General features: G+C 47.1%; 2 protein-coding genes across 5 annotated transcripts in view; both read left to right on the top strand.

The window, feature by feature from the left end:
* shroom3 (shroom family member 3) overlaps window positions 1–19,551 on the top strand; it is a 33,281-nt gene extending 13,730 nt beyond the window's left edge. The window contains exons 4-27 of one of the 4 annotated variants that reach the window (XM_034601486.1): window positions 4,944–5,069; window positions 6,576–6,794; window positions 6,892–7,208; window positions 7,291–7,543; window positions 7,739–7,794; window positions 7,927–8,180; window positions 8,229–8,398; window positions 8,510–8,806; window positions 9,005–9,434; window positions 9,569–9,702; window positions 9,815–9,964; window positions 10,226–10,698; window positions 10,869–11,087; window positions 11,213–11,423; window positions 11,532–11,787; window positions 13,408–13,478; window positions 14,298–14,389; window positions 14,752–15,511; window positions 15,624–15,822; window positions 16,234–16,379; window positions 17,367–17,460; window positions 17,795–17,960; window positions 18,041–18,162; window positions 18,401–19,551. In XM_034601486.1, the coding sequence (XP_034457377.1) occupies window positions 4,944–5,069; window positions 6,576–6,794; window positions 6,892–7,208; window positions 7,291–7,543; window positions 7,739–7,794; window positions 7,927–8,180; window positions 8,229–8,398; window positions 8,510–8,806; window positions 9,005–9,434; window positions 9,569–9,702; window positions 9,815–9,964; window positions 10,226–10,698; window positions 10,869–11,087; window positions 11,213–11,423; window positions 11,532–11,787; window positions 13,408–13,478; window positions 14,298–14,389; window positions 14,752–15,511; window positions 15,624–15,822; window positions 16,234–16,379; window positions 17,367–17,460; window positions 17,795–17,960; window positions 18,041–18,162; window positions 18,401–18,781 (5,596 nt within the window). In that variant the 3' untranslated portion in view covers window positions 18,782–19,551. Of the gene's footprint in view, window positions 1–3,210; window positions 3,676–4,943; window positions 5,070–6,575; window positions 6,795–6,891; window positions 7,209–7,290; window positions 7,544–7,738; window positions 7,795–7,926; window positions 8,399–8,509; window positions 8,807–9,004; window positions 9,435–9,568; window positions 9,703–9,814; window positions 9,965–10,225; window positions 10,699–10,868; window positions 11,088–11,212; window positions 11,424–11,531; window positions 11,788–13,407; window positions 13,479–14,297; window positions 14,390–14,751; window positions 15,512–15,623; window positions 15,823–16,233; window positions 16,395–16,489; window positions 16,974–17,366; window positions 17,461–17,794; window positions 17,961–18,040; window positions 18,163–18,400 lie in introns of those variants that run through there. The other 3 variants (XM_034601487.1, XM_034601485.1, XM_034601489.1) reach the window with 3 other exon arrangements.
* Window positions 19,552–21,350: 1,799 nt separating this feature from the next.
* Window positions 21,351–27,409, top strand: LOC117771299 (histone-lysine N-methyltransferase 2D-like). Its single transcript, XM_034601503.1, has 5 exons — window positions 21,351–23,565; window positions 23,818–24,009; window positions 24,771–25,177; window positions 25,382–25,569; window positions 25,747–27,409. The coding sequence occupies exons 1-5, from the start codon at window positions 21,600–21,602 to the stop codon at window positions 26,204–26,206; spliced, it is 3,213 nt and encodes a 1,070-aa protein (XP_034457394.1). The 5' UTR covers window positions 21,351–21,599; the 3' UTR covers window positions 26,207–27,409.
* Window positions 27,410–27,616: the final 207 nt, after the last annotated feature.

The raw sequence follows: 27,616 nt of genomic DNA, 5'->3' as shown, positions 1-27,616 counted from the left end.
TTGATCCCCTTTCTGAGGTTTGTTTACAGCTACACTGTCACTGCGACTTCCTGTTTCGGGTTGGACACACACACACACACACACACAAGCAGGAAGTGATGTCAAATCACTGACAGGTTGACAGGATGTTAGGATGTCCTTCCTGTGCTTCCTCTGTGTGTGTGTTTGTGTCGTCAGAGGATTTATTACAGGGTCGTGTGTTGGGGTCAACCTCAGATCAACAGGAAAACCAAGTGTCAGCCCAGGTTGCCATGGTAACCACCTCACAATATTTCTCAAGATTCTTTTGATATATTAACCGATATATTATTCTGAAAACTGAATCTGAACATATATATAGTTTCAGAAAAAAATCGATAATTACGGAGGATTTTTACATTATCTTTCTTTTTTAACAACTTCATTAATCTTCAATACATTACAACAAAAACGTTTACAATAAACAGAAGAAACTACATATTGCCCAAGTAACAGACAGTCGTTCTCGCTCTCTCTCTGTAACACACACACACACACACACACACACACACACACACACACACACACACACACACACACACACAGTATTTGAAGGAGTTGATCTCCATATTAGGTTGAAACTGGCAGAGTATTTATAGACTGTTTGTCTGAATGCCTGAGTTTAGTGTGTGTGTGTGTGTGTGTGTGTGTGTGTGTGTGTGTGTGTGTGTGTGTGTGTGTGTGTGTGTGTGTGTGTGTGTGTGTGTGTGTGTGTGTGTGTGTGTGTGTGTGTGTGTGATTGCTCTAGTTGGGACCAAACAAAGACCAATGAGGCAAAACATAAATCCTGAGTTTCACAGTAAAGTTATAGAGCTGAGATGTGAACCGAGGTGAAGTTAGAAGAGGTGTCGTTACATTCAGGGTCTGAATAATCCTGAATAATCCTGAATAATCCTGCACTGTCCCACACTCTGTCAGATTAACTGCAGGAGCAGGTTTTGAATTATGGAAATCTGGAGTGTCCCAACAAGTATAGCCCAACAAGCTTGTGTGTGTGTGTAATGACCACCTCAGCCTCTGGGGGGAACTATCGTTGTTGATTTTTCTAGCGTCCTGTTGTCCTTATCAAAGCTGAAGCCTCGACGTTTCTCTTTGCTCCAGGATATAAACTGAGCTTTTATTGTGAAAGGCTGTCCGAACAGTCACAGCCTCTTCCTGCTGAGACCGAGCCCTCCTGATGGTCCCATGGAGTCAGATAAACAGGCTAAATGACTTCATTCTCCCACAATCCCCTGGGCCGGGGGGGCGGTTATCAGATACCAGCGAGTAGAGGGGTGGCTGGAGGATGGAGGGGGGGGGGGGGTGCCCCATGAGGCTGGGTGTTAATCTGAAGAGGACAGACTGACTTCCTCTCTCCCACTCCTTCTTTTCTTCTCCTTCATTCACTTTTATCCTGTTTTCTTTCCCTGCTCCTCAGCCCCCCCCCCCCCCCCCCCCATCTCCTCCTCGTCATCTTCTTTCCCTTCCTCTCTTTTCTTTTATGGTCTGTTCCTCTTCTTATCTCCTTTCCTTTCCTTTCTGCTCCATTCCTTTCATTTCTTTTCCTTTCCTATGAATCACCACATTTTTCTAAAATGACATCACATAATTGCACAAAACACACACACACACACACACACACACACACACACACACACACACACACACACACACTCACACTGAGTCTAGTGTAAGTTTCTTACCAGACTTGTCAATCAATTTGTAGCCGTGTCCAAACCTGACGGGCGGCGTCTGATACAGCACTGATGTTGCTATGGTTACCTGCAGCTTGAGTTCTAACTTCGAACAGTAGTTGGCCCGACAGCCAATCAGAGAGCAGGATTGTCTGCAGTCCAGTGTGTGTTTGTGTATTTTGGTCCTTGGTGAGGACGGAGGGACCGTGAGAAGGTTTTGAATGTTGCTAGAGACCCTGATTTGTTCCAGGGACCTTGAAAAGGTTCCAGGGCCAATGATGAGGTTCCTCGGGTCATTGATCGTCTCCAGTGGTTCCAAGAAGGAACCTCACCACCAGGGGTCCTTAGATAAATTGACATCGCGTCCTCTTAATTTCCACACACACACACAGTTAAAGTGGATCGACCACCTCTCGCTCCACTTTTGGTTTCTGAGTATATCAGATTATTATTATGGGCCGGAGGAACAGTTTCCCACGGCAACAGATAAGGTCTCTGTTCAGAGAGACACACCCTGCACACACACACACACACACACACACACACACACACACACACACACACACACACACACACACACATTAATGATGGAAGTATATAAACTGGAGGCCTGATATTTAGCTGCATCAGGGATGTCTTGTGATTTTTTATAATTTCCCAGAGACTCATTCATGAATCTTGTTGGATATAATCAGAAACCTTTACAGTTTGATATCTGTGAGTGTGGTTGGTTGACTGTTGTCCTCGGGGGGGGGGACAGACACACTCCTGTATGACGTCAGTACGACCACAACCTGATGTGGATGTCACACAGCGAGTGGAACTACTCTGACTGTCCCTTCATGCATCTTCTCTCTGATGTCAGCTCTCAGTCGTGGATGTTAGTGACGATGAAGCACAGTTCGGTAACTCCTCGTCTTCGTGGATACGTCCCCTTGCGTTTGGACTTCCGTCCGTCTGACGGTGATAATCTAAGAGTCAATAATAGTGAGTTCATTGTTGGCTGCGGAGCCGCATGCTGCATCATGAGACGTCTTCCTCCCCACGGCCACAAAATCCATTTCTGTCGCAGTCAGCTCAATAATCCACTGTTTTCTACACCTCCCTCTCTCTCTCTGTTTATCTTCTTACTCCTCCATCCTCCTCCTCTTCTTCACTCCTCTGCCGCTCCTCCCTTCCTCTCTCCCCTTTGCACTTGTAGTTGCTTCTTCTTCACCTCCTCCTCCAGTCGTTCCTGATTTTATTTTGTTCTCACACCAGGAATGATAGAACAGCAGCGTTCTCATCCTCCCTTTCCTTTATCTCTCTCTCTACCTCTCTTTCTATCAGTCTTGTAGTTTCTTCACCCTAACTGCTCTTATCTCTCCATCCTCCCTCCCTCTCTTTCTGCTCATTCCCTCCCTCCCTCCCTCTCTCTCTCTCTCTCTCTCTCTCCTCAGACGCTCAGTGTCTCTCGCTCACACACATCTACAGCCACCGTCCAAACCAAGCCGGGCCAGGGATGTTTACCGCATGCTTTTATCGTACGGCGGCCTAATGACACTTAATTGCTACATTTGCCTAACGAGCTCGGGGCCGGGGGCCAACGCAGCGCGACTCGGTCCGACGTGCCAGAACTGGAAGTGGAGCAAAGAGACGGGATCAGGAGAGGAGACTCGTAGGAAATAAAGGAACGGATCGTTTTCTAAGGAGACACAGAGACTAATTAGATTTGGGACGACGGTCTGGATTTATTTTAAGTTCAGGTTAAAGCTCAAAAAAGCCGAGTAGAAAGAAAAAGCGGAAGAGCAGAAACTAGAATAAAGAATATTTAGAATCGAACCATGGAGCTGCTGGAGGTCTTCTACCGCAGGAAGCTCCGCAGGAAGCAGAAAAAAGCGGAGTTGGGCCGCTCGGACGGGGCGTTGTGTCGGACGCCATCGGAGACCAACGTCAACGGCCTGGCCACTGGTCTCATCTCCAAGGTCCTCAGGTTCACCGCCAGGTAAAACAGGTCACATGATCCAGTGATGAGCTCTGATCAGGTCACGACAGAAAAGAAGAGTTGATTGTTTGTAGTTCAGACTGAAAACAAACATTTTATATATTCTTAACTTTTAATATTTCTTCTTAGCAAAGAAAATGATCTCGATCGAACTGAGTGTGATGAACATTGTTTCACGTTACTGCCAATTTTGGGTGAATACTGAAAATGATTGTACTACACTTGTGTGTGTGTGTCAGTGGAGATTTGTGTATTCAGGAGTTTAAACTGAATTTGTAAAGTCCATATATTTGACATAACATTTCTGAGGTTTATGACATTTTTGACTTGGAAACTTGATTCTGAGACTTTGTGTCTTTTTGGATGTTCGTACGTGACTTCGGTGAATCGTGCTTGACCTTTGCACCCCTCAGATCACCATGGCAACTGAAATAAAACCTCGAATAGAAATGATGGTTCTCACACAGACTTTCTGTGGCTTGGAGAAAAAGATGTGGACGAACTTTAGAGCTGGACCATACCACGAAAAATGATACCACGATAAATGTCACCTTATTATTTCTTTTAATTGTAAAGACAGATTTTTGCTCTTTGCTGTCTTTTGCTTTTTGTTGGTTTTAAACTAATTTCCAATTCAACTACATTTTAAATCATATCTACATTAAAGCGAACCCGGTTTCAGTTGCACTCGGATTTCAAACACAAACCAAATCCAACCACAACGTGACGACACCAGTTCCCCACAGACATAATGCAGAGGGTGAATATCGGCGGTGATAACGTGTTGAGGTGTTCCAGTCACGTCCGGTCATTACCCAGAATCCTGCAGTCTCCTCTTTACTCAGATAAAATCTCTTCCTGTTTATCTGCGAGGAAAAGTACGGAGCGCAAGAACGTGTGGAATGTGACGAGGACGAGGAAAGATTGTTGTAACGGTCGAGCTCGTCAACATCTGTTATCATTGAACTGGTTAGATAACACGTTGGGTGGCGGTGATGTCACAGAGATCATCCCGACCAACTGAAAACAGAGACACACAGCAAATATGAATTCACTGTTGTTTTTTTCTGTTTACTGCACTTTGTATAAAAGCAAACAGCTGCCATCTTGTCTTGAGATTGAGACCTATACCTCAGGCGGCCACCAGGGGATGATTTATATGCTTCACTTTCAGGAGCTATAATGTCGTCCATGTTTATTTTTGTCTAAGTTGTGAATGAGAATCTGAATTTACACACCAACTGTCTCTTTGTATTGTGACCCAACAGACGCACTGACCCGGCCTCTCGGCCTCACTCGTGGCATTCGACAAAGCTCGCGGAAGCTCAGCGAGAGTCCGAACGAGACCAGATGGACACGATGAGCAGCGTCTGGCACCAAAGCTATCACACCAGGTCAGCGCTCAAAAAACGCTCCGATATTAAATATCCATAATTTACCTGAGTCTCTGCTGGAACTCCGCCTCCATATTCATACTCCGGATCAGCTGCTCGTCACTTAGCAGCCATGTAGCCAGCCTGTTGCAATCAAAGGGAAATATAGTTAGTAACCAACCAGTCTTCTGTTGTTGTGGTTTGTGTGTTTCTACCGATGTCAGAGAGAGAGTAGTAACAGGAAGTTTCTTAAAACTAAACTCATAACCTAATCATAACCCTTATCTTAAACCTAACCATACCTAAACTTTAAAACATGTCTTCACCTTAAAGTTTAATGGTTTATCACCAAATAATGTGACGTTGTAAATAGGTAGAGTGAAACCTAAACCATGTCCTGTGGGTAAAGTCTGTGTAAAAACATTTGTGCATCTCTGCTTTATTAGAACTGAAATAAACGACGTGTGGTCAGAAAGTCAGACTCTGACTCTGAAGTCTTAGCTGCACAGAAAGTTACTGACACAAAGAAAAGAGGGAAACACAAACAGAGACTGTCCTCTTCCCCAGAGCAGAGCTGCATTGTGTTTGGTTGAAGGCCTTGGGTCAAACTGTGACGTACACACACACACACACACACACACACACACACACACACACACACACACACACACACACACACACACACACACACACGTTCCAGTCGTTTGTTCAGAGGGAGGAGGTAACAGCAGATTCAGCAGCAAATCAACAGCTTTACAACCGGGACACAAAAAGCTTCTTTCAGACGTTCACGTCACGATGAATCAGGTCTTGTTCAACCTTCTGGAAATAATCAGTTAATTATCATCTTTTATGCACAAAAATCTACTTTTAACAACAGTGAGTTAAAGGTTTTTAATGTTTCTCATGTCAAATTATTCTGTATGAATATTGTTTATGAGATAAAACGAGGGGGGAAAAAAAACATAAAACAACAATATTCAGATCATCACTCACTTCCTATATTTTCAATCATTCTTACTAACGCTTTGTATTTAGTATTTAACGTAACACTTTGCATACAGCACATTAGCAAGAGTCCTCAACGTACACGTGCACAGCCAGGCTCAATAACACAGGTTGGCTGGTGGACTGTCAAAAGATCCATAAAGTTTTTACCAGCCCTGTCAGTCAGAACAACCTACACGTCCACCGCCACCAGATCATGTGGTGTTTTGAATGTGATGGATTCAGACTGGAGGCCGATTGCGATGTTGTGGCTTGTGACCTACTATCACCTCTTGTGGTAGAAAGGGGTATTACAAGACAAGACGGTTAGCATGCTATCTCTAGTAGATATCTCTGCAACACAATACATAAACTTCTTTAAAATGGCTTCAAGTTCTTCACATTCTGTTATTTGATTGTTTTACATTTCAAAATATACATATTTATTTTCTAAGCTGAAAGCACAAGTTTAGTGAAGAGATGATTTCTTCAATTTCTAAATATTAGATTTCCTCGTCTGTCTCTCCGTGTCTGTTCCAGTGCCTCGACCACCAACCTGTCCAGCGGCTTTGACTCTGGCAGCAGCTACCTGAGGAAGAGTCCGGACCAGTACAGCTCTAGAGGCAGCATGGAGAGCCTGGACCCTCCCCAGTCCTCCCAGCTTCACTCTGGAGCTCAGCACCACCACCCACTTGGACACCATGCCCACGGTGGACCTCACCCCGCCTACTCCTCCTGCCACCAGTTGTCCTCTGCCAGGTTCATAAAAACAAATACACTTCAGCAGTTACCGACTGAAAGTTTGAAACGTACAAAAGTTTGATGATCTCTAATTGAATCTCTTTTCGTAATTCAGGTCCTCAAACAGCATCGACCACCTCCACAGTAAACGAGACTCCGCCTATTCCTCCTTCTCCACCAGTTCCAGCATCCCAGAGTACCTTGCCTCCACCCCCTCCTTCAGCCCAGAGCGCTCCTACTCTCTAGAGACCGTCCCTCAGAGAGGAGGGGGAGGTGGTGAGATGCAGCAGGCGGACATGCATTACATCGGGACAGGTTACGACGCCCATCAGGGTCTTTCTCAGGAGCAGGAGCTAAGTTCCAACTCTGCAGCGATGCTACGCAACAGCGATTCCAGAGGGACGAGGTCGGGAATGAACCGAGATCTGCAAGGTGAACTTTCTGTTTCAGGAGTTTTCAGGTAATGTTATACTGATATGATGATGACCTCTTTTCTTTGTACTATTGCTTCCAGGATCATTGGTTGGTGTCTGCTATCGCGGCACCAGCAGCGGCAGCAGCAGTAGTAGCGGCAGCAGCAGTGGTGGCGTGCCAGCTTCTAACAGACACAGCGTGGGTCCTATATGGAGCCCGGCAGCCAGCGGTAACTCCTACGAGAGCCTGAAGGGGGCACCAGCTCCACCGCGGCGCAGTGACAGCTATGCAGCCATCAGGAACCACGAGAGACCAAACTCCTGGTCCAGTTTGGAGAATGCCCGGTCGCTGCGGTGAGTAGGATCTGTCAAACCAGTGACAGTGATGATGTTGAAGAGAATTTGTTAAAAACAAAAAGCACAAAGTCTGACTCACTTGGTTTTCTACGCACACCTCATTCATTTTTCCTCATCTTCATCAAAGATGAGAAGGATTTTCTTAAAAGCTCAGAAATGATTTAGAAAATGAAATGACATATATTTTCTCAGGTCTCTGCACAAAGGTTCCTGGCATCACTCCAGTGGCCCCGTGGCCTCAGGTGCAGGTAAAGTTAAATTCGATCTCCAATGTTTTGGTTTTGTCTTTTTAATGCTGTAGATATTAAAAAGTTATCCTCTATTTAGTGAGCAGCTGGTGGCAGTATTTTGTCTTACAAACTTCACTGCTGTGTTTCCAGCTAAAGGCTCGTATGGCAACGAGGGTCAGCTCCACACAGTGATAGAGAAGAGTCCAGAGAGCAGCCCCACCACAAAGCCCCGGCAGGGTGGAGGGTTTCCCCAGCCGCCCTCACCCCCCGAGTCTTCCTCTGGATCTGAAGGCCCCGCCCCCCAGTCGGGCCGACTCATACTTCCCACAGGGATGTACCACGTCCCCCAGCCTGAGCCCCACTATGCACAGATGCCCAGTTCCAACCCTGGACCAGGCTCCTCTACAGTCTACCCGGCGCTTGCTAAAGAGAGCAGCCGGCAGCAGCGCCAGGGAATCAGAGGGAGGGATGAAGGAGTGACCGAGCGGCAAAAGGATGGAAAGATATCAACTACAGAAAATGGACACCAAAATAACATTTCTTCTTCTTCAGCACACCCACACTCCTTATATTCCCGACCTCCCTCTTCACAGCTCAGGACTGAAGCACAGGAGGCAGACAGGTGAGGATTTGTCTTCTTTTGTGTTGATATTTCAATATTTCAATCACAAACTCACTTGACTTCTACACCTCTAAAAGTTGTGATGCTTACTCAGTCTTTTACTTTTATCAGGCCTCAGCAGGCAGAGTCGACCTCTGTAAACTACAGTGCCCTCTTGAAAGCTCCTGGAGGGCGACCAGAGGGTCAAACTGGGACCCAGAGGCCCCCAAACCACCAGGAACCTCCCAATCAGAGCTTCCATGGGTCCTATACTCATAAAGGCCAGGGACCCCACAGCCACTTGTTCCAGGAGCAGAACCAAGGTTTCCATATTCCCCATATCCAGTCCACCCCTGGACCCAGGCCCTCGTCCTCAGAGGAGTGGAGGGACCCCTACACATCTGTCCAGTCCAGGGGCGACCAGAGCAGGTATGGAGGGATGAGTGATCAGTAGGTGCACCTTTCAGGATACCTTTACCTTTGAGGCATTCTATGTGATCTGGGCTGTGAATTCATGGTGTATGAGCTGGTTAAAATCAGAAGACATTACTTGATGTCAGTGATGCCTCTTTTCCTCCTCATCTCTTACTTCTCATCCATTTTCCTTTTCTCCTTCCCTCCATTCAGATCACTGGACCAGATCAGCATTCACTCAGACTCAGAGTCGTTCTCCAGGCCTCCACAGGGACAGGTACCACCCACCCACTCATCTGTTCACGCTCAGCCTCAGGTTCCACCAACTTCTGCCTCCCAGACTCCTCCCCATCATCTCAGTGACTCAGCAGCTTTGCAATACCAACAGTGGGACCACAGAGAGCAGGATAAAGACAAAGAACACCCACTGACTCGCCTGGAGATGGCCCTCGCCGAGTTCCAGCGGTGCACCAGCTCTGACAGTGTTGTCTCTGCCAGTAGCCACGGCAGCAGTAGCTTTGAAGATGGCGGCCATGGGCCAACCCGTAGCCTCTCTGTCTTAGAGAAAGTCAGTCGCTTTGAGCGCCGGGAACGTGCCGGGAAGCAGCGCAGTCACAGCACAAGCAAAGCCACCCATCAACGGGTAACTCCAACCAAACTTAAAAATACTTTTTTAAGCCCATTTGATTTTAAAAAGTGCAGAGCACCGATCTGCTTCAACTGACGTCTTCTTGTTGGCGGTGACACTGATTCACTGTGTTCTGTTTTCTGAATCAGATGTCTGAGAGAGGCTGCAGCTCCTCCTGTGGAGCAGATGACCTGAGAAACATGTTGGAGAGAAGCACTACTGGGACCAAAGCCCACAGAACCATGAGCCACAGGGGAACTAGCAGCGACCTCATGAAATACAGGTAGAATGGAAGCTGGAACTAATGGAGATAAAATGTCCTTTTACTGCATCAGATCTATATAATCCCAATATTAACTATTTATAACAATTAACACTTTTCTCTGTGTGCCCAGGACCACAGCAGATCCCAGTTCAGCTCTGCAGAGGAGTCGCAGCACCTTCCAGCTGGAGGAATCCAGGGAGATGGACAGCAACAAGGACTTCACAAGGAGACAGGACTTCCAGGAGGTGCTGGGCACCCTGCAGGACACATCCTTCAACAGGTCAGAGTGCTTTACTGGTCCAACAAGTCATTGTCTCTCAGCAGGTCAGCTCCTGCAAATGGTCAAAGTCCTTTAGCAGTTTAGAGTCTTCCAACAATTCAGGGTCTTTCCCTGCAAGTCAGTCTCCCAACAGCCTACAGGCCTTCACAAGGTCAGAGTCCTTCAACAAGTCAGAGTCTTCCAGTACCTAAGAGGTCAATCATTATAAACTGAGTCTTTCAATATGAACAATCCTGACTTTGAAAACTTGTCTCTAATCAGATCTTACAGAGACTCTTTGAAAGATGCCCAGTCTAAGGTCCTGCGGTCCACCTCCTTCAGACGGAGCGACCTCAACTCCTCAATCAGCCCTCCACCTGCAGCTCCTTCTCCTGCGTCCTCCTCCAGCAGCCACCATTCTCCAGCCGTCCCTGCCAAGTACCACTCCCTGGAGAAAAAAGGCCCAAAAACCATGCCCAAGCCACATGGCATCATCATCACACCACAGTCACCACCACCGGTCCCTTCCCCTCACACCCCGAAGGAGCGGCATGTGGTTACCCCGGAGGTTCGAGGACCGAGCCCTCCAGCTCTGCCCAGTATCCCAGCAGTTGGACCTCCTGCTGTGATACGAATCTGTGGCCGCAAGCGACTGATGGCAGAGCAGAAGAAGCGCTCATACTCGGAGCCAGAGAATATGAACGAGGTTGGGATTTCAGATACTGAGACTGCTGCCCTCTTCAGGCGTGGAGGAGGTAAATAAGAAAACTCTTACTTACTTTAGGTAACTTTAGCTTTGGGCTAACTAAAGCTTAATTTGGGGAGAATCCTGCTTTGTATTGAATCTTAATTCTTTATAAATACTGACAGAAATGCCTCTTTAGCACCAAGTCAGTAACCATGACCCTGATCTCCTGTCTGTCAGAGACCAGCGTGAAAGACCGGCGGAAGATATTTGAACTGGCAGCAAGTCGTGTCGGGGGCGGGGCTCCTCAGAACGCCACGTCGAGGCCCGACCTACGGCAGCTTCAGCACGACGCTCTCGCCGAGTATGTTGAGAGGAAGAGAAGCGTGAGGAGAGAAGAGGGAGGACAGAGGAGGCCTCGCAGCGCTTTTATACAACCGGACAACAACAACCATATGGGTGAGTGTAAGGAGGGAGTGTGGATCTAAAGAAAGAAAACAGTGACTGAGGCGTATTGATGTGATGATGAAGACAAATCAGTAATCACGTTATTGCTTTCTTCCTCTTTCCTATCTTCCTTCCAGTCTCCTACAGTTACTCAGAAACCCAGAGCCTCTCCTCCGCCTCCAGCCTGCTCTCCCTCCAGGACTCTGGCCTAGAACAAAGCCACTCTTCTGGGGAGCGGCGCATCTGCTCCACTCTTCCCCCTGGAATCGACCTGCGTAACCACCAGTCCAACCTCTTTTACCCGGGAAGAGTGACGACTCCGAGGCCTCCAGCGCACCCAGCTCACCGGTAACCAAATCCAGACACGTGCAACATCTAACGCTAACGCCACTTTAGTCCAGACTGAAAAACGAATTTTTACAGTTTAATAACAGTTTTCCTGGTTTCTCTTTCCAGTGCTCCTCCTGAGCTCCAGGCCAAGTCCCTTCAGGATCTCAGGTCTGAAGCAGGCCCGGGCCACCAGCAGCCGGACGCAGAGCCTCAACTCAGCCTGGGTCTGTCCAGGCAGCTCAATGGGGCTCTGCAGAGGGCCGGGTCCAATCAGACTCCAGGAAGGTCGGCGTCCGCTGAGGATCTGCTGGAGCATTCCGAGGAGAGACAGGCGACACACACCCGCTCCCGCTCCTCCCCGACCGGGGAGAGAGTTATCAAGGTAAGACGAGGACTGTCCAATCAGAGCCAAGTGTGGAAGTGATGTCACCATAATACCCCACATTTGCATGATGCTGGTCTGGCTTGTCCCCTAATGACGCCGGGTAAAGAGAGAGCAGAGGCCGACAGTTCCTACATGCTCTGAAAATGGTTAACCAATCACAACTGAGTGTTTCAGCTGACCAATCAGGGCAGACTGGGCTTTATCAGGAGGGGGGTCTTAAAGAGACGGGAGCTAAAACCAAGTGTTTGAGTCAGAGGCTGAAGAGAGGAGCTGCAGCGATGGACAGTCTGAGGAAAGTGATTCTGAACATTAGAGCATGAAAACATGAATATGAGCGTCTCACTTAACAGATTTATCATGATGTCTGCACACGGATAAAATATCAAAAGGACTTTTTCAAAACAAAAAATAGATACAAGTTATAAGTCTTAATACATAAAGTGACATCACATCGTTAAGCGTATTGATTTATGTTTGCTATTGTCCACTCTGGTATGAAATGAAACATCAGCTACTTGAAACAAGTCTCAAACAAAGTCATGATCCTTGATTATTTGACGACAGTTTGTCGTTGGAGGACATTTGGTCCCAGAGTCGCACAGGAAATTCCTTGAATCCTCAGTTTCCTGTGAGGTGCCGGAGAGCCGGAGCCGGTGGCTGGGCGCTGTCCGATGTGGACGATGGCAAAGATAACACGCACACGTATACAGAACATATGACATATCTACAGAGGTCCTACAGGAATGCAGCAGAGGATGAATTTGTCGTTTATCTCTGTCAGTGATCAGAGTGTCACATAAACATCATTAGAGTTCAGACAGACAAACAGACACTCTGCCCTCTACTTTAAACAATAGATTTCACAGCAGGGGGGGGGGCAGTGGTACATTTTTAGATTAGTGGTGGGAAAAGTGTGCATTACGGCCAAACTGGTGTTAACTCCCAAACTATAAAAGCTTTTCTTTCATTGTCCAGCTCTGTGACTCCAGGTAGCCTCTGGTTTCAGTTGGTTTCTGAATCAACTGGGAGATGACTCGAGATTCTGCTGGAGAGTTGTCGGTGTGCGAGTCCACTGCTGAGCACAAAACTAAAATCTATTTGAACGCACCATTTGATTCATAAAGTGAATGGGGAGCACATGAAGCTGTTTTTCTTTTTCAAGTAAAAGAAGCTTGTGACGCTGGGATCAAACACTTGAGGCAGCGGTGTCTGTTTTCAGGGTTTGATAACATCTGAGGTCAGACATGTGATTTCTGATGCTGCCACAGTCTGGGTCTGTTTTTTAGATTTGGTCACAAACAGGAACACTCAGTGTTCATGATAGTTCAGATACGTAATATTCAAAAAAACTAAACTCCCAAAAAGTTCTTTAGATTTATTCCGATTTTGAAGCCTCTTGGAGATTAACGACAATTTACATTCAGTTACGTTCAGTTACATATAATAATCTTTCCAGTAGTTTTTGAGTAATCCTGCTAATTAGGAAGGTAAGGAATACAAATTACAGGAAAACTATTTTAGTGGTTTCCTAAAAAATTCCTATGAACCAAATGACCTTTAACTTTCTTTCCCCAATTTAGATTTTGAACTATAAAAATATATATTTGTGTGTTTCAGGACGTCCCTGCAGGCGAGGTCAGGATGTTCGGTGTGTTCTCCTCTGGACGCTGCGCTCAGCCTGCGGACAGGTAATCATGTGACCAAACAGCTGATCATGATCTGAGAGCAGGTTTTACATCCTGGGTTTAAAATGAGAGGGAGGACAGCAGGTGGAAGGAGGGAATGAAGAGAAGGAAGAAGGAAATGAAGAAGGAAGTGAAACAAGAAAAGAAAAGAAGAAAAGGGATCCTGAAATTTAATAAATAGGGAAGACGACAGTAAAGGAGGAGAAAGGTAAAAAAGAGAAAAGAGGGAAGGATGGAGATGAGGTGAAAGAACAAGAGATGATGGATTGAGTTGGAAGTGAGGAAGAGTCTTCTCCAAATGGTTTTAAATTAAACTCCAGGCAAGCTCCTGGAGAGGGAGGGGGGAGGGAGGGAGGAGGGGTTGGTATGAAGGGAGGAGAAGAGGGAGGACGAGGCAGTTTGAGGTGAGAAGTGATGGAAGGAGTGAGGGGGAGGAAGATAGGAAATGAGACAAAGGAGTGAAGGGGTTGGATCGAAGGAGCTAAAGAGTTTAGAGGAGGGAGGAAGGGAGGAAGGGAGGAGTGACGAAGAGGAGGAGATACTGAGGAATTTAAGGAAGACAGAAAAATAAACAAAATACCAAAATCTGCCCACAGAGGTTTATGTTTGTTCTGAAGATGTGAAGGTCAAAGGTCACTGCAGGAATTCTGACTGTTTACACTGATGCTCTGAATTTAACCAGGAACCATCACCGCTGGTTCATGACCTTTAAAAATCATACGCTCGTTTACAAACCGCTCTGAGCAGCAGAAGTAAACAATGAATCTAAAACTGAACACATCGACTCATTCACAGCTCTCTGTTACTTCTGGTTTCTTTCAGACCTGCAGACATCCAGGATCCAGAGGGTCTCGTCTGTCCTCAACCATCCCAGGACAGTCTGAACACCATCCAGCCTGCAGCACCTCCTCCAGGTCCCTCACCTTGAAATGTCTCTCAGTAGAGATCATACCAAAGTCCAATAGTCTCCAATGGTCAAGACCATAGATGTTGAACATGTTGAAAAATGTCCTAATTCACAAAGTTCAAGAGAGATCTGCTTCAAAGTTTAACGGGATCTTCTCTGACCCACATCGCATCTGTCCACCAAGTTTCGTTTTAATACGTCCAATAGTTTTTGCAGAATCTTGCTTAATAATAACAAACACGCTTACAAACCAAAGAACGGGGGTGAAACCATAACCTCCATAACTAGATTTACGGCCTCGTAGATTAATCCAATCGTTCTTTGGTAAATGATAATTCTCTCTGACTCTTCTTTGTGTTCTGATCGTAGACCCAGGCTCCTCCTCCCACACGCCTGTCGCCCATAGAGAGCGCCAGAGGACCAGCGAGCGCCTACGAGCCCACAGCACCTCCACCCTGGCGGCCTCAGTCGGCCTGCCCTGCCCCTTCTCCTCTCCGGGGGCTCCGGATGGAGGAGGCACCGAGTGGCAACCCAACGAGGGGCTGAGCCTGGCCCACCTGGACGCCTTCACCTACCCAGACATCCAAATAACCAGCACCAGCACCAGTGGTGGCGCTGTGGGTGCTGACATTAACACTACTGGGCTTGATGAAACCCTGGTGACGGACAGACAGACAAGACGCCGTTTGAGTGACTTCAGCATTTTAGAGGAACCTGAGAAGGACGCGTACAGAGGGAGAGCGCAGAGCTTAGAGATGAGAGGTGGTCGTTCCTCAGAAAACACCAACCATGTTCCACCGGTGATGCCAACCCCCCTGCCCCCGCCCTCAGCCCCAACCGACAGGAAGGACAGCGAGAACAGTTTGTCGTCTCCTTCCCCGACTTTCTATCCGTCCATGCGCCACCTGTCCTCACTGAGAATCTCAGAGTCCAGACTCTTAAGCCCAATTGAGCCGCCGCACCCGTTAGAATCCTCCAGAGGCCGATCGCAGGACGACTGTGACGAGGTCTTCCTCCAAAGCCCTGCCCCTCCCTCACCTCCTCCACCAATCAGAGAGACGAGCCTCGTGGAGGACTTCCCACCTCCTCCGCCTCCTGTCGAGTTGGAGCACGAAGAAGCTGAACTCAGGTCTGTGGGAAGGTTTGTTATTTTTATAATATTCAAACCGAAATGCAAATATCAACATGAACCTTTTGTGATCTGATTCAATTCTTCTTCCTCGTCTCTTCCCTGAATCCAGTCCTGATTCAGAACTTCCCAGCAGGAAGTCGACCCCCCCTCCCCCCTCCAATGTCTTCCCTCCACCTGTGCTGTCCACCATCACCCCCATCAACACACACACCACAACCCAGGACAGCCTCAGTCAGGAGTACCAGCCCCTGCCCGAGAGGGAGAAGACACCAGAGGAGCTGCGAGTGGAGGCGCTGGCCCAGAAGTTGGTTGGTACCTAACTCTACCATTGTCCCCTAACCCAAGTACCGTCTCTACCTTTGTCCCCTAACCCAAGTACCGTATCTACCTTTGTCCCCTAACCCTAGTACCGTCTCTACCTTTGTCCCCTAATACTACTACCGTCTCTACCTTTGTCCCCTAACCCAAGTACCGTCTCTACCTTTGTCCCCTAATACTACTACTGTCTCTACCTTTGTCCCCTAACCCAAGTACCGTCTCTACCTTTGTCCCCTAACCCAAGTACCGTCTCTACCTTTGTCCCCTAACCCTAGTACTGTCTCTACCTTTGTCCCCTAATACTACTACCGTCTCTACCTTTGTCCTCTAACCCAAGTACCGTCTCTACCTTTGTCCTCTTACCTAGTTGGTTTCAACTCTTCCATTTTCATTGTGCCCAGGTGTTGCAGGACAGCTCTCTGGCGCCCCTCCTGGACACGTGGGGAGCTAAATCCACCGTTGAGCTACTGAAGGAGATTTTTCCAAACAGCAGAACAGCTGATAAATCTCATTGGCTGCACAGAGGCAGCCGTCAGTTGGACGAAGGGTAATTGTGACATCATGTGTTTTTGTGTTTAAATGATTTGACTATTTCACTGTTATTCTAAAATCACTTTGATTTGTATTTCCAAAATAAGACGAACATTCCTGTAAACCAACATTTACATTCTTGTGTCGGCTGACGTCCTTTTATCTGCGACACAGAGGAAACAACAAACCTCTGCTGTCTCTGCACGTTGTGACTTTTAAAGTCAGCGACATCTTAAAATGTGTTTGGGTTTGTTGGTGAACGTCGTGTTCGGGGAAGGAATGTTTCCTCCGGAGAGACGACATCAGTCATCCACTCAAGATTTCAAGAGAATCTTTCCATTAGAAATGTTCAGCCAAGTTTCACTTTGATCCCAGTGAAACTTGTGCAGCTCTTTGTTGTGTTCATGTGAACGTTGTGTTTCCTTGTTTCCAGAACAAACCAATCTAATATATTTTAGCTTCCCTGCACCGGAAGCAGGTTAGAAGGTGAAAGTGTGATTCCCTGTTGACAGAATGTTGTTGACCTCATCAGTCAGGACGGACCAGACGAACCTGATCAACATCTCAACACGTTTCAGATTCTAAAAGAAGCTGCTGCAGTTTCAGCTCAGAAAACAAACTGTTTCCAATTGTCCTTCCCTGTTGCCGTAGTGGTCGGATGTTCATTACTTATTATTACTTAGTTCATTTTGGTCACTTGTTTGATTTTAATGTCGACAGGTATTAACAGTTGAACTACACTGCCACCTGGCGGCCAGAGTGGATACTACAGAGGACCATATTAAAGAGAATAATATTAACAAATATTACAATGAACAGATGAACATGAAAACAGGAGCTCATACCGGCTTGTTTGAGATCTTCTGTTGTGCTGATTAGTCTCTGAGGTTCAGTCTCATCCTCATTCGTCTGTTTATGAAAAGAAATAAACGAGTAACTGATCGGGAAGAAATGACAGAAATACATTTTAAATAAGATTTTATAGATTGTGTTGTTTCCTCAGGATCCAAGGTGGAATCTTTGGTTCTGCTCCAAGCTCAGAGATGGATGGAGACACAGAGACCGAAGAGGAGGACAAAGACGTCAACACTAGAAAGGTAAAAAGAAAATCTTTTATTACTCTTCACTTTATCATCATCAACATTATTATTATTATTATTATTATTATTATAAACCAATAAATACTAAATCTATTGCAAAGCAACAAAATAATGGGAAGTAAACATCTGAGTCTCACATCAGGTCCACAAATCACCGACTCCTGAATTGAATTTGCTCCAGATGTTAACGAGTTCTTCCCCCATCGTCCCTCAGACACGTTTCAATACAACCAGCCGTGTAGTTTCTGCCTTAAACTGCTAACGAATGGTGACGAGAACATATCAACCTTGACCAGTGAAACTCCTGAGACTCTCCCTCCCTGTCCACTAGGTGGAGCTGTGTGAGGCTCTGAGGAGCAGCGTGGACGCTCTGCGGCAGGAGAAGGAGGCGCTGAGCGAGGAGCAGAAGCATCACCAGGAGCTGGAGGCGAGCATGGAGGCGTTGGTGCAGGAACGCCTTAAAACCAATGAGAGGGACAAGTACAGCATGTTCATCGGTACAGCATCACACCGTCACCAATAATACTACAGCTCCCATGATGCCTTGCTGTTAGAGACTGACATGTTGTGTTTGCAGGAGATCTGGAGAAAATCGTGAACCTGCTGTTGTCGCTGTGCAGTCGACTGTCGAGGATCGACAGGGCGCTGCTCGCTCTGCAGAGGGAGGAGCTAACGCAGGAGGACGCAGCGGAGGAGCAGGTGAGACAGGACGTCACTCACCTGTCTGTCATACACGTCTTTACCTGTCTGACCTGTCTCAGTTCACCTGAGCTCCATCTCTTGTGAAACCGTTTGCCTCCTCGGTGGCGACACCCAGTGGCCAGATGGATTGTTAAATTGTAGTTTCCATTGGGATGTAGCTAAGAACAGTTTAAAAGTATAAACACTTGTTTATTATGAATAAACTGTTGAAACTCCATCTCCTCTTCTTTGTCAGGATTCCCTCCATCACAAACGCTCTCTGCTCCTCCGTCAAACCGAAGACGCCTGGGAGCTGAAGGAGAACCTGGACCGGCGGCAGCGGGTCGTCCACGCCATCCTGTCCGGCTACCTCACCGAACCGCAGCTCCGGGACTACCGCCGCTTCGTCAGCACCAAACCCTCGCTTCTGATTCGCCGACGGCACCTGGAGGACCTCATTCGACAGGAGGAGGAGCAGCTGACGCGGCTCGCCGAGAGCCTGCCGGTGGAGGTGGCGGAGGCTCGCGGCTGGTCGAGGGCCTCTCCGTTCTTACTGCCACCCTGTTCCTCTTTGTTTCCACCGCTGCTGCCAGGCCCCGCCCACTCCATCAGGCCCACCACGGTGACGTCACTGTGACGTCATGGCGATGCCACTGCTGCAGGTGGCAGTGGAGGACAGGAAATGATGAAGAGACGATTGGTTCCTTAAAAACTCTGAAGGTGTCTCATGAAGGAGAAAACCTGACGCAGGTTCTGTTCACACTGAAGAAACTATGCAGGATTTATACATGAAGAAGAAAAGACGTTAACGTGCCTCGTCACTATTCAGTTTAACCTTTGTTCACCTCAGCGTCGGCCGGGACTCGAACTCACTGCTGTCAATGTTTCTAAAGCTGTTTTCAGACGTGACTCCAGAAAATGACACTTTTTTAAAGTTCACGTCTGAAAACAGCTTCTTTATCCTCAGAAAGGTTCGTTCGAAGAAAGCTCATCGTCAAAAGGAAGATTCTAGAGTTACAGCTAAAAATCTTATGATCAAAATACACGACCGTCTGTAAACTCCTGGTAAGAATCCTTTCTGATCCTTTCAGCAGATAAATCACAAACATTTTCAGAACTAGAATCACTCAGAGCTCGTAAATCTCACAGTGGAGGCACCGACTCGGAGAAGAGTGGATGAACCTGCAGGTTAGAAAGAAACCAGCAGGAATCCTAGAAATGCTTCTGTCTCTGGAATTGTCCTTAAACGTTCGTGGGCGTGTCCTCGCTCACGGATCTGAACTCGTCACTGTCACTGCAGCTCGTAGCACTTTCAGCTGTTTGACTGGTTTACGATGAATTTACACTGAACCAGAAACTCTCATTCCTCCTCAGACTTTCTCCTCTATTCAAACATTTGATGTCCCAACTTGTTGACACAATAATGAATTTAAAATAAATATACATTTTGCTCCACTTAGATAAAATATTTCTCATCATTACGACACAATCACTTTGTGACATCAAGTGTTTCTTTTCTCTTCTTTATTTTTCTTCTCGTTTCTCATTCATTTAAAAGTTTCTCACTGTGGTTCATCAATAAAACATCAGGTTTAAAAACCAGTCGCATGTTCTTCACATCCCCCCCCCCCCCCCCCCCCCGGACTCCAAATGGCACAAAGAGCTTCTGTTCTACAGGGTCAATATTTATTGTGTAATTAAAATCTGCAGCGACGTGTAAATCTTAAATACAGAAGTTTTTTTTATCCTTTGAGCACCTTTTAAATACGCCGCAAACATTACAGCTCACGTTCTGCCTTCTGTCGTCGTCACTGATTTTACTGTTTGTTTCATTGTTTTTTCCACAAACAGAGAATCGGAGACATTTCTTGGTTTTATCGTTGAATCAAATTCAATGTTTGCTTTGAAAGAAAAAGGGCGATTGGAAAACTGCTCCTGGTTTTTGCAAAATAAAAGTATTTCGTAAACGACTTCAGACTCTTTATGACACACACAAACACACACACACTCACACATTCTCCACCTCATACACCTGCTTAAATCTGGTCATTTCTCCAGTAGGGGGCAGTCTCTCATTGAGCAGTGTCAGACTGTGAGGAAACATCTTCCTCAGGAGGATAAAGAATTAGAGCAAGAGCACACGAGTGAATATAAAGTGTGAAGCACTGAAACAGCCGCAGCCCTCAGCTTGTTCTTACTTTGCCCGATAGCCGGCAGCCTTTTGCTCGACAAGCTTCTGCTGTGCACCTTTGCAAAATATATCAGTGTATCATAATGTACGATTTCAACTTTCAACTTATATACACTCAGAGCTTATATAACCTTCATGACTCCGCCCCCCTGCACAGGTGAACCCTTCACCAACATGTCCTCTGATTGGACAGAGTCAGGTGCATCACGCTGAAGAGTAGAACATATTCTCCATCTTGTTTTAAGTTCTAAACTGGAACAGCGTTTAGTGTAAAAACACACAGAGGTAATGATGTGTGATCTACTGAAGCCACATTTTCATAGTACTTTCATAGTAGTCACCTGCTCACACCTGCTAACATCTGCTAACACCTGCTAACATCTGCTAACACCTGCTCACACCTGCTAACATCTGCTCACACCTGCTAACATCTGCTAACACCTGCTAACGTCTACTTACAGCAGGGGATCATGGGTAATGTCCTGTGTTCAGTGAGTGGGACGACACAGTCAGAGCTCAACACATTGATACACTTCGTTTTTTCTCTACGTGAAAACCACTTCATCGCTCGGCCCAAAGTAAATAAAGATGGACGACATGACGACACGAAACTAACAATTTAGTAGCACTTAAATGTCACTTACTTATAGCACTTTGTAGTTTAGCTTTTTTGAAGAAATTGTACTTTCTCTATTCTTGTTGTTCTGGGTTTGTTCCCTCGTGGTTGATGCACTTATCGTAAGTCGCTTTGGATAAAAGCGTCAGCTCAATGAAATGTAATGATGGCTCCCAAAAGTGAAGCCAAATCATCTCGATCGCCCCCTGGTGGCTGTTTTCAGGTTGTCCATCCGGTGGTTGTGAACAAGATATCTCAATCTCTTAAGGATTTCAGTGGTCAAAGGTCAGAGGTCACTTACTTGAGTCATCTGAAATCTATGAAAAATTCGAATTTCCTCATAATTTATTTTTAATATATGTTTATTGTTTTATTATTATTATTATTATTATTATTATTATTATTATTATATTATTAAACTGAACATTTGGTTTCTGTAACAAAAGAATAAAAACCAAAGTCTCCACATCACTCAAACATCCGGGTCACGTGCAGGAATGCAGCAGGTGGGGCGGGGGTTAAATACCTGAGGTGGGCGGAGCTTCATTCCTGAGTGACAGAACCGACCTTTGGAACGAGCACTCTCACACACTCACACAGACAGACACACAAAGTTAGAGACACACACAGACACACGCAGGGTCCATCATGGCCACAGACCTATCTCAGGACGCGGTGCTTCTTTACCTCCGGAGCAGCGGAGGCTCCGCGAAGAACTCCGACCTGCTGCTTCACTTCAGGAACTTTATCCGGAACCACGCGGACCGGGACCGGAACCGGGAGCTGTTCAAGAGGTTCGTTAACACCCTGGCGACGGTCCGGCAGGAGGACGGAGTGTCCTACGTGGTCCTCAGGAAGAAGTTCCGGGGACATGTCCCGGGGGACGGAGGAGGTGGAGGAGGAGGCTCCGTGTCCCCGGAGAACACTCACCTGAGCCCGGTGCGACCGGAAGAGCCCCGGACACCAGCACAGCTGAGGGAGGTGGCAGTACCCGCCCCGCCGGGAGAAACCGCCATGAAAACGATCCTACCTGCAGCTGGAATCATCAACAACAACATGGAGACGAGTTTGAACCTGAAACGTAAAATACAACAACAACAACAACCACAACAACAACCACACCAGCAGCAGCAGCAACAACCACACCAACAACAACCACAACCACACCAGCAGCAACAACAACCAAAACAACCACAACAACAACCACACCAGCAGCAGCAGCAACAACAACCACAACCACACCAGCAGCAACAACAACCACAACAACAACAACAACAACCAAAACAACCACAACAACAACCACACCAGCAGCAACAACAACCGCAACCACAACAACAACCAAAACAACAACAACCACACCAGCAGCAACAACAACCAAAACAACCACAACAACAACCACACCAGCAGCAACAACAACCGCAACCACAACAACAACCAAAACAACAACAACCACACCAGCAACAGCAACAACAACCAAAACAACAACAACCACAACCACACCAGCAACAACCACAACAACAACAACAACAACCAAAACAACAACCACACCAGCAGCACCAGCCACAACAACAACAACCACACCAGCAACAGCAACAACCACACCAGCAACAACCACAACAACCACCACACCACCCCCACCACCACCAGCAGCAGGTGAACATCTCACCTGAGCCTCGTGTTTCTCCTGCAGCAGCTGCTCCTCTCCACTTCTCTGAGGAACCTCCCCTGAAGACCCCCGCTGGGTCTGCTCCTCCTGTCTTACTTCAGTGCACCGAGGTGCGGCAGCAGACTCTGGGTTTCGCCCCCCCCCCTGGGATCACACCTGTGGTCCGACATCATGGAGAAACCCGCCAGCAGGGGGCAGCCCCTCAAGCCCTCAGGGGCAGGGAGGGCTGTGTGCAGCCTGGAGGAGGAGGAGGAGGAGGAGGAGGAGGAGCCCTTCATCAAGAGCCTCCTCTTCATCCTCAGGTCGCTCCACGCCGAATCAGACACAGGCCGAGCTATAAATCTGCTGTTTCTCAAGATGAAGATGAGGAAGAGGAGGAGGTCCACATGAGGCGAGGCTCAGCAGGAGGAGTGTGGCCGTTAGAAGGCCCCATGAGGGCCCTCTCCGCCTCCTCGCCGTGCATCATAGAGTCACCTGCACCTCCCTCTGTTGCCTCCTCCTCTTCATCAGAAAGGAATGTCCCAAAGATTTACATCCAGGCCGTGGAAGGGGGAACGCTGACCCCCCATGGCCCAGTTGCTGGCGTTGAGCCAGGGGTGGAGCTAAAAGGACAGTGGGCGGGGGCAGGGGGGGGACAAGCATATGTGTCACCAGAGTCGACGCCCATCAGATACAGCCGACCAGAGAGTTACACGCCATCTCCAGACCGAGTCAGAGAGGTTTCTCCTCATCAGGACCTCCATCAGGACCGTCGATCCTCGCAGCCTTCAGGCGTCCAGCTGGAAGCCAGGCCTCCTCACAGCCAGGGGGCGCTGCTGTTGTCCAGCCACAGCAGCGTCTTCTCCCCCTCCTCGGACGCCGGCTTCTCCAGCAGTGACTGGCCTCCGTCTGGCTCCTCCAGAGGATCCCGGTGGAACAGCAGCTACGAGGATCTACAGGCCCCGGCAGGTAAAGCCTGATGCATCTTGAGTAAATAATTTGTAGTTTTTTATTTTATTTTTGCATAATCAGGAGAAAGAAGTAGATTAGCTTAGGTTAGCTGCCCTAGCTGATTGGTGCTCACAAGCTCCACCCCTTATCTGCACTCACACAATGTGGGAGGAGCTTTGTCCACTTTCCTCTGGACATCAAAAAGTAAAGAAAAAACTTTCAGAACCTTCATAATAAAGTACATCACTCTGTTCTGTTTGAACTCAACAGGTGAGACGGGCCGTGGACGTGTCATCGAGGACGTCCTCCAGCGAGCACAAAGGACCCAGCTTGAGTCTGTGACGCATCTCGACGACAGTAAAACCACAGCAGGTCGTTTGTCACCGTTCCATCGCTCCACCGAACATCTCCATGGCAACCAGGACTCTAAACGCCGAGTGTTGCCATGGCACCTCTCCACAGGTCAGAGTTCAAAGGGCTTTTCTCTATTGACCGTTCAGTGTTCAACTAAATACATCAAGTTCAGACAGAAACAGTTTGATGACTGATTATTAATTTATCAAGCAGAATTGCCTGAAAAAGACTTTTCTCTGTTTTATATCATTGTAAACTTAATACGTGTTTAGGTTTCAGAACCAAACTAAACCAAACCTGCCGTCAACTTGTTTCCAATATCTCTGATTCAAAAGGTTCTGGTTACAGGTTGTTTCCCCAACTGAGAGGAATTCATCACAGTTCGTTAGTCACATCCATGAGAAACAGTAACAGGTGATAAACTAGAGAGATGGACACACTGCACCCTGCAGTTCAGTCTGTACCTGAGGTGTGATGGGCGTGTTGGAATGTGAACTATAACAGGCAGATTAAAAATGTAAAGAAGGTTTCTGTTATGAACGTGTTGCAACATGTCGGGTTCGTGTCCCAACAGATTGTGTGACATCACTGTCAGAACAGTACAAAAGAGGAAAGTGAAGGTAGAGAGATTGAACTTTTATTTTGAAGTTCTCTTTATCATCCTTTACACAACGGCCTCTGTCTGTCTGTGTGAGACACCATGACGTCCTCTGAAGAGACGTTTCAGCTGTTTTTCATTTTACGTAACAATCATCGTGGCTTTGGACATCAAGGTCCTCAGCCTCGGACTGGGGCCGATTGGAAACCAGACGGTGCCGTGAGATACGTTCTGATGATCGATGTCCTGAACCCTGTACCTCCTCCCTCAGGTGATCTCTATGACGACCATGAGAACGCTGAGTCCAGCGATGGCTCCTCCCTTTCGTCCCCTGTCCGGCAGCGCCCGGCAGTCACCAGGCGGCTCAGCCGTCAGGTGAGGAGCAGGATGTGCTGCAGCCTCGGGGCTGACCTCGACCAGCTCCTCCAGGAGGAGGGGAAGGGAGGAGGAGGAGGAAGTGAGGCGGCCCGACTGAACCGCCTCCAGCTGATCTCCTCCTCACTCAGTCTACGTCACAACCTTTCCTCCTCCTCTCTGTCGTCCTGCTCCACGCCGCCGCGCAGCCACAGCATGGCTGACCTGGTCGAGGGGGAGGAGCGGAGAGGAGGCAGGAGGAGCCTCCCTTCTCTTACCACTGCCCCCCCCTCCACCGCTCAGCATGAAGGCTCCAGTAAACAGGTGAGACCACTTCTTCAGAACTACTGTACTATTCTCAGTAGTAGTAGTTTGTAAATTGGGAATCGTTCATTGTATTGATTCTGTTCATTAACATCAGTACCGTCCCGCTGCTTTTATGTGTCTGCTGCATATTCCTTGATTTACTCTCCATTTGGTAATTGACTGAATCGGTTAACGGAGCCGTTGTTCGATCCCTGTTGTCAGTCGTTGGTTCCTCTGGAGCCCAAAGAGCACGACTGGCTGGTGAAGGGGGCGGCGGGGGCCTGGACCGACATCTACTCCTTGTTCAGAGATGACCCGTCCCTGCTCAACAAGAGAGACTTCATCTCGGGCTTCACTGTGCTGCACTGGATCTCTAAACACGGAGACCACCGAGTCCTCAACACCTTATGGTACGAAGCAAACTGTTGATGATGAGTCTGATGAAGGTCGGATTCATGTGGGATTCTGAAACTGGTTTCACTCCTAAAAGTAAAAGCTTTGTGGTCTGTAATTAGTCTGAGCTGCTGATATGGATTAATACTCTGTGTGACCCGGCACTGATCTGCTCTCTCCGGCTGTGGTTTCAGGTATGGAGTCCAAAAGGTCGGTTTGATGTTTGACGTCAACGCCAGGTCGACATGTGGCCACACGCCTCTCCATGTCGCCGCCATCCACGGCAACAAGAACATAATGCGGTTGCTGGTCAGCAAGTTCGATGCAGACGTGAAGCTCAGGGACACGGCGGGAAAGAAGCCCTGGCAGTACCTGAGCTGCAACGCACCGCTGGAAATCTTCCAGCTGCTGGGCGCACCAGCTCGAGTCGCTCTGGGCGGAGACGGACCAGGCATGAAAGTAGACGCCAGCTGGGATCAACAACAGCAGCAGCACCGCCGCCGCCGCCATCATCTCTCCACAGCCTCCTCGGGAGAGAGGCCGTTGACCATCGCGGGCACGATTCGGGTGAAAAGGTCGTCTTCGATCGCTGCGTTACTCAAACACAAATCAATGCGCCGGTTTTACGGACACAAATCTAACTTCTTATTTTAAAGAAAACTCCAACTGATGCATTAAGTTGGATTTTGTTTGGATAATTCTAGAACCTGGTTGATTGACCCTCCACTGAACTGGAGGTTAACGGTCAGCTGGTCTCACAAATATAAACGGTTTAAACTGTCAGATAGTTTCTGATTAAAGAACTGATTCTAATGTGTCCCTTAGATATACAAGTGATTCAGCTCAGTCCAGATCACTAGATCACAGGAAGCACCAGAGTCTGTGACCTTCAGTTCCTCTGATGTGAACTGAAATCATCAGACGTGTGAAAGCTCACAGGGAGAAGTGATTTACCTTCACAGGGCGGATCAGTTTTCAGCAGGATGTTTATAACGAGAGCTCCAGTTTCACTCGGACACTTTGTTCAACAACAAAGACCAAAGTCCAGCTCTTGTTGCACAAATTCAACGCTTGTTAACTTTATATTCTTCACATTGTTTCCAAAATCACCCACTGAGGCTTTTTACTCCGAGTTTCTTCCTTTGGTTTGATTCACTTTCTATAAAAATGAACTCACATAGGTTGTGGCAAAAATATCACAAACACGTTCTCAACGAGATAAAAGGCACGCTGCTGTGTGTTGTGTTGTGTTGTGTTGTGTTGGGGTTTTAAGGTGCTGAGGTGAACTGAAGGGTGATGGCTGGTTTTAATTTTTGTACTTTTGTCCTTCCTTTGATAACATTGTCATATAACAAGTCCGACTTGTAAAGATCAAACAAACAGGATATAATGTCGATTTGTTGCCTTTGATCAGAACCAGGCTAACTGTTTCCCCCTGTTTCTAGTCTTTGTGCTAAGCTAAGCTAACTCCAGTATTTCCTGGTTGTAGCTTCATATCTGTCACATTTGATCCTCTCATCTCACGTTCTGTAAGAAAAATACTTTCCCCCAAATTTTCCTTTTAAAGTGACTGAGTATTTTTTATTAGCTCTAATTGGAGAAAGAGCGAAAAGACGCAGCTTGAGATGCATTTTGTTGTCGGGTGTTATTTTGTTTACCTTCTTTACACAGTCACGTTGTTGTGTTATTATCCGCTGTGACTTTTACAGATCACTTTGATAATCAGGATGAAACTTGTTTAGGTTTGTAAATGATATTGAAGCTGACCCATGAGGAGGTGACAGAGTTTTCCTCACAGTATTAAATTCACAGTTGGTGATTAAATATTCAGTATATATTAAAATACTGTGAATCACATCAAGTCTCTTTTTATCCGACTATTTTCTATGTCGTGTTGATTTTCATCTGTGGAGGAAGAACTCAAACACTTTACTCATGTAAAAGTACAAATGAATGGACAAATACTGTATGTACTAAAGTAAAAGTACACACTAACTTTTCTACTCAAGTAAAAGAAAGTAATTACTTGCTTTTGAATATACTTTAAGTTTTAAAAGTAAAAGA

The sequence above is a fragment of the Hippoglossus hippoglossus genome, chromosome 12 (genome assembly GCF_009819705.1).
Source record: "Hippoglossus hippoglossus isolate fHipHip1 chromosome 12, fHipHip1.pri, whole genome shotgun sequence".
NCBI classification, from domain to species: Eukaryota; Metazoa; Chordata; class Actinopteri; order Pleuronectiformes; family Pleuronectidae; genus Hippoglossus; species Hippoglossus hippoglossus.
The sequence above is the reverse complement of the archived record's forward strand: the minus strand, read 5'-3'. Positions and strand labels throughout refer to the sequence as shown.

Excerpts from the sequence above, each read along its gene's own strand:
- LOC117771299 (XM_034601503.1), top strand. The coding sequence starts at position 21,600 with ATGGCCACAGACCTATCTCAGGACGCGGTGCTTCTTTACCTCCGGAGC. Across the intron at positions 25,178-25,381 it reads ATGAAGGCTCCAGTAAACAG|TCGTTGGTTCCTCTGGAGCC; the intron begins GTGAGACCACTT and ends CCCTGTTGTCAG. Across the intron at positions 25,570-25,746 it reads CGAGTCCTCAACACCTTATG|GTATGGAGTCCAAAAGGTCG; the intron begins GTACGAAGCAAA and ends CTGTGGTTTCAG.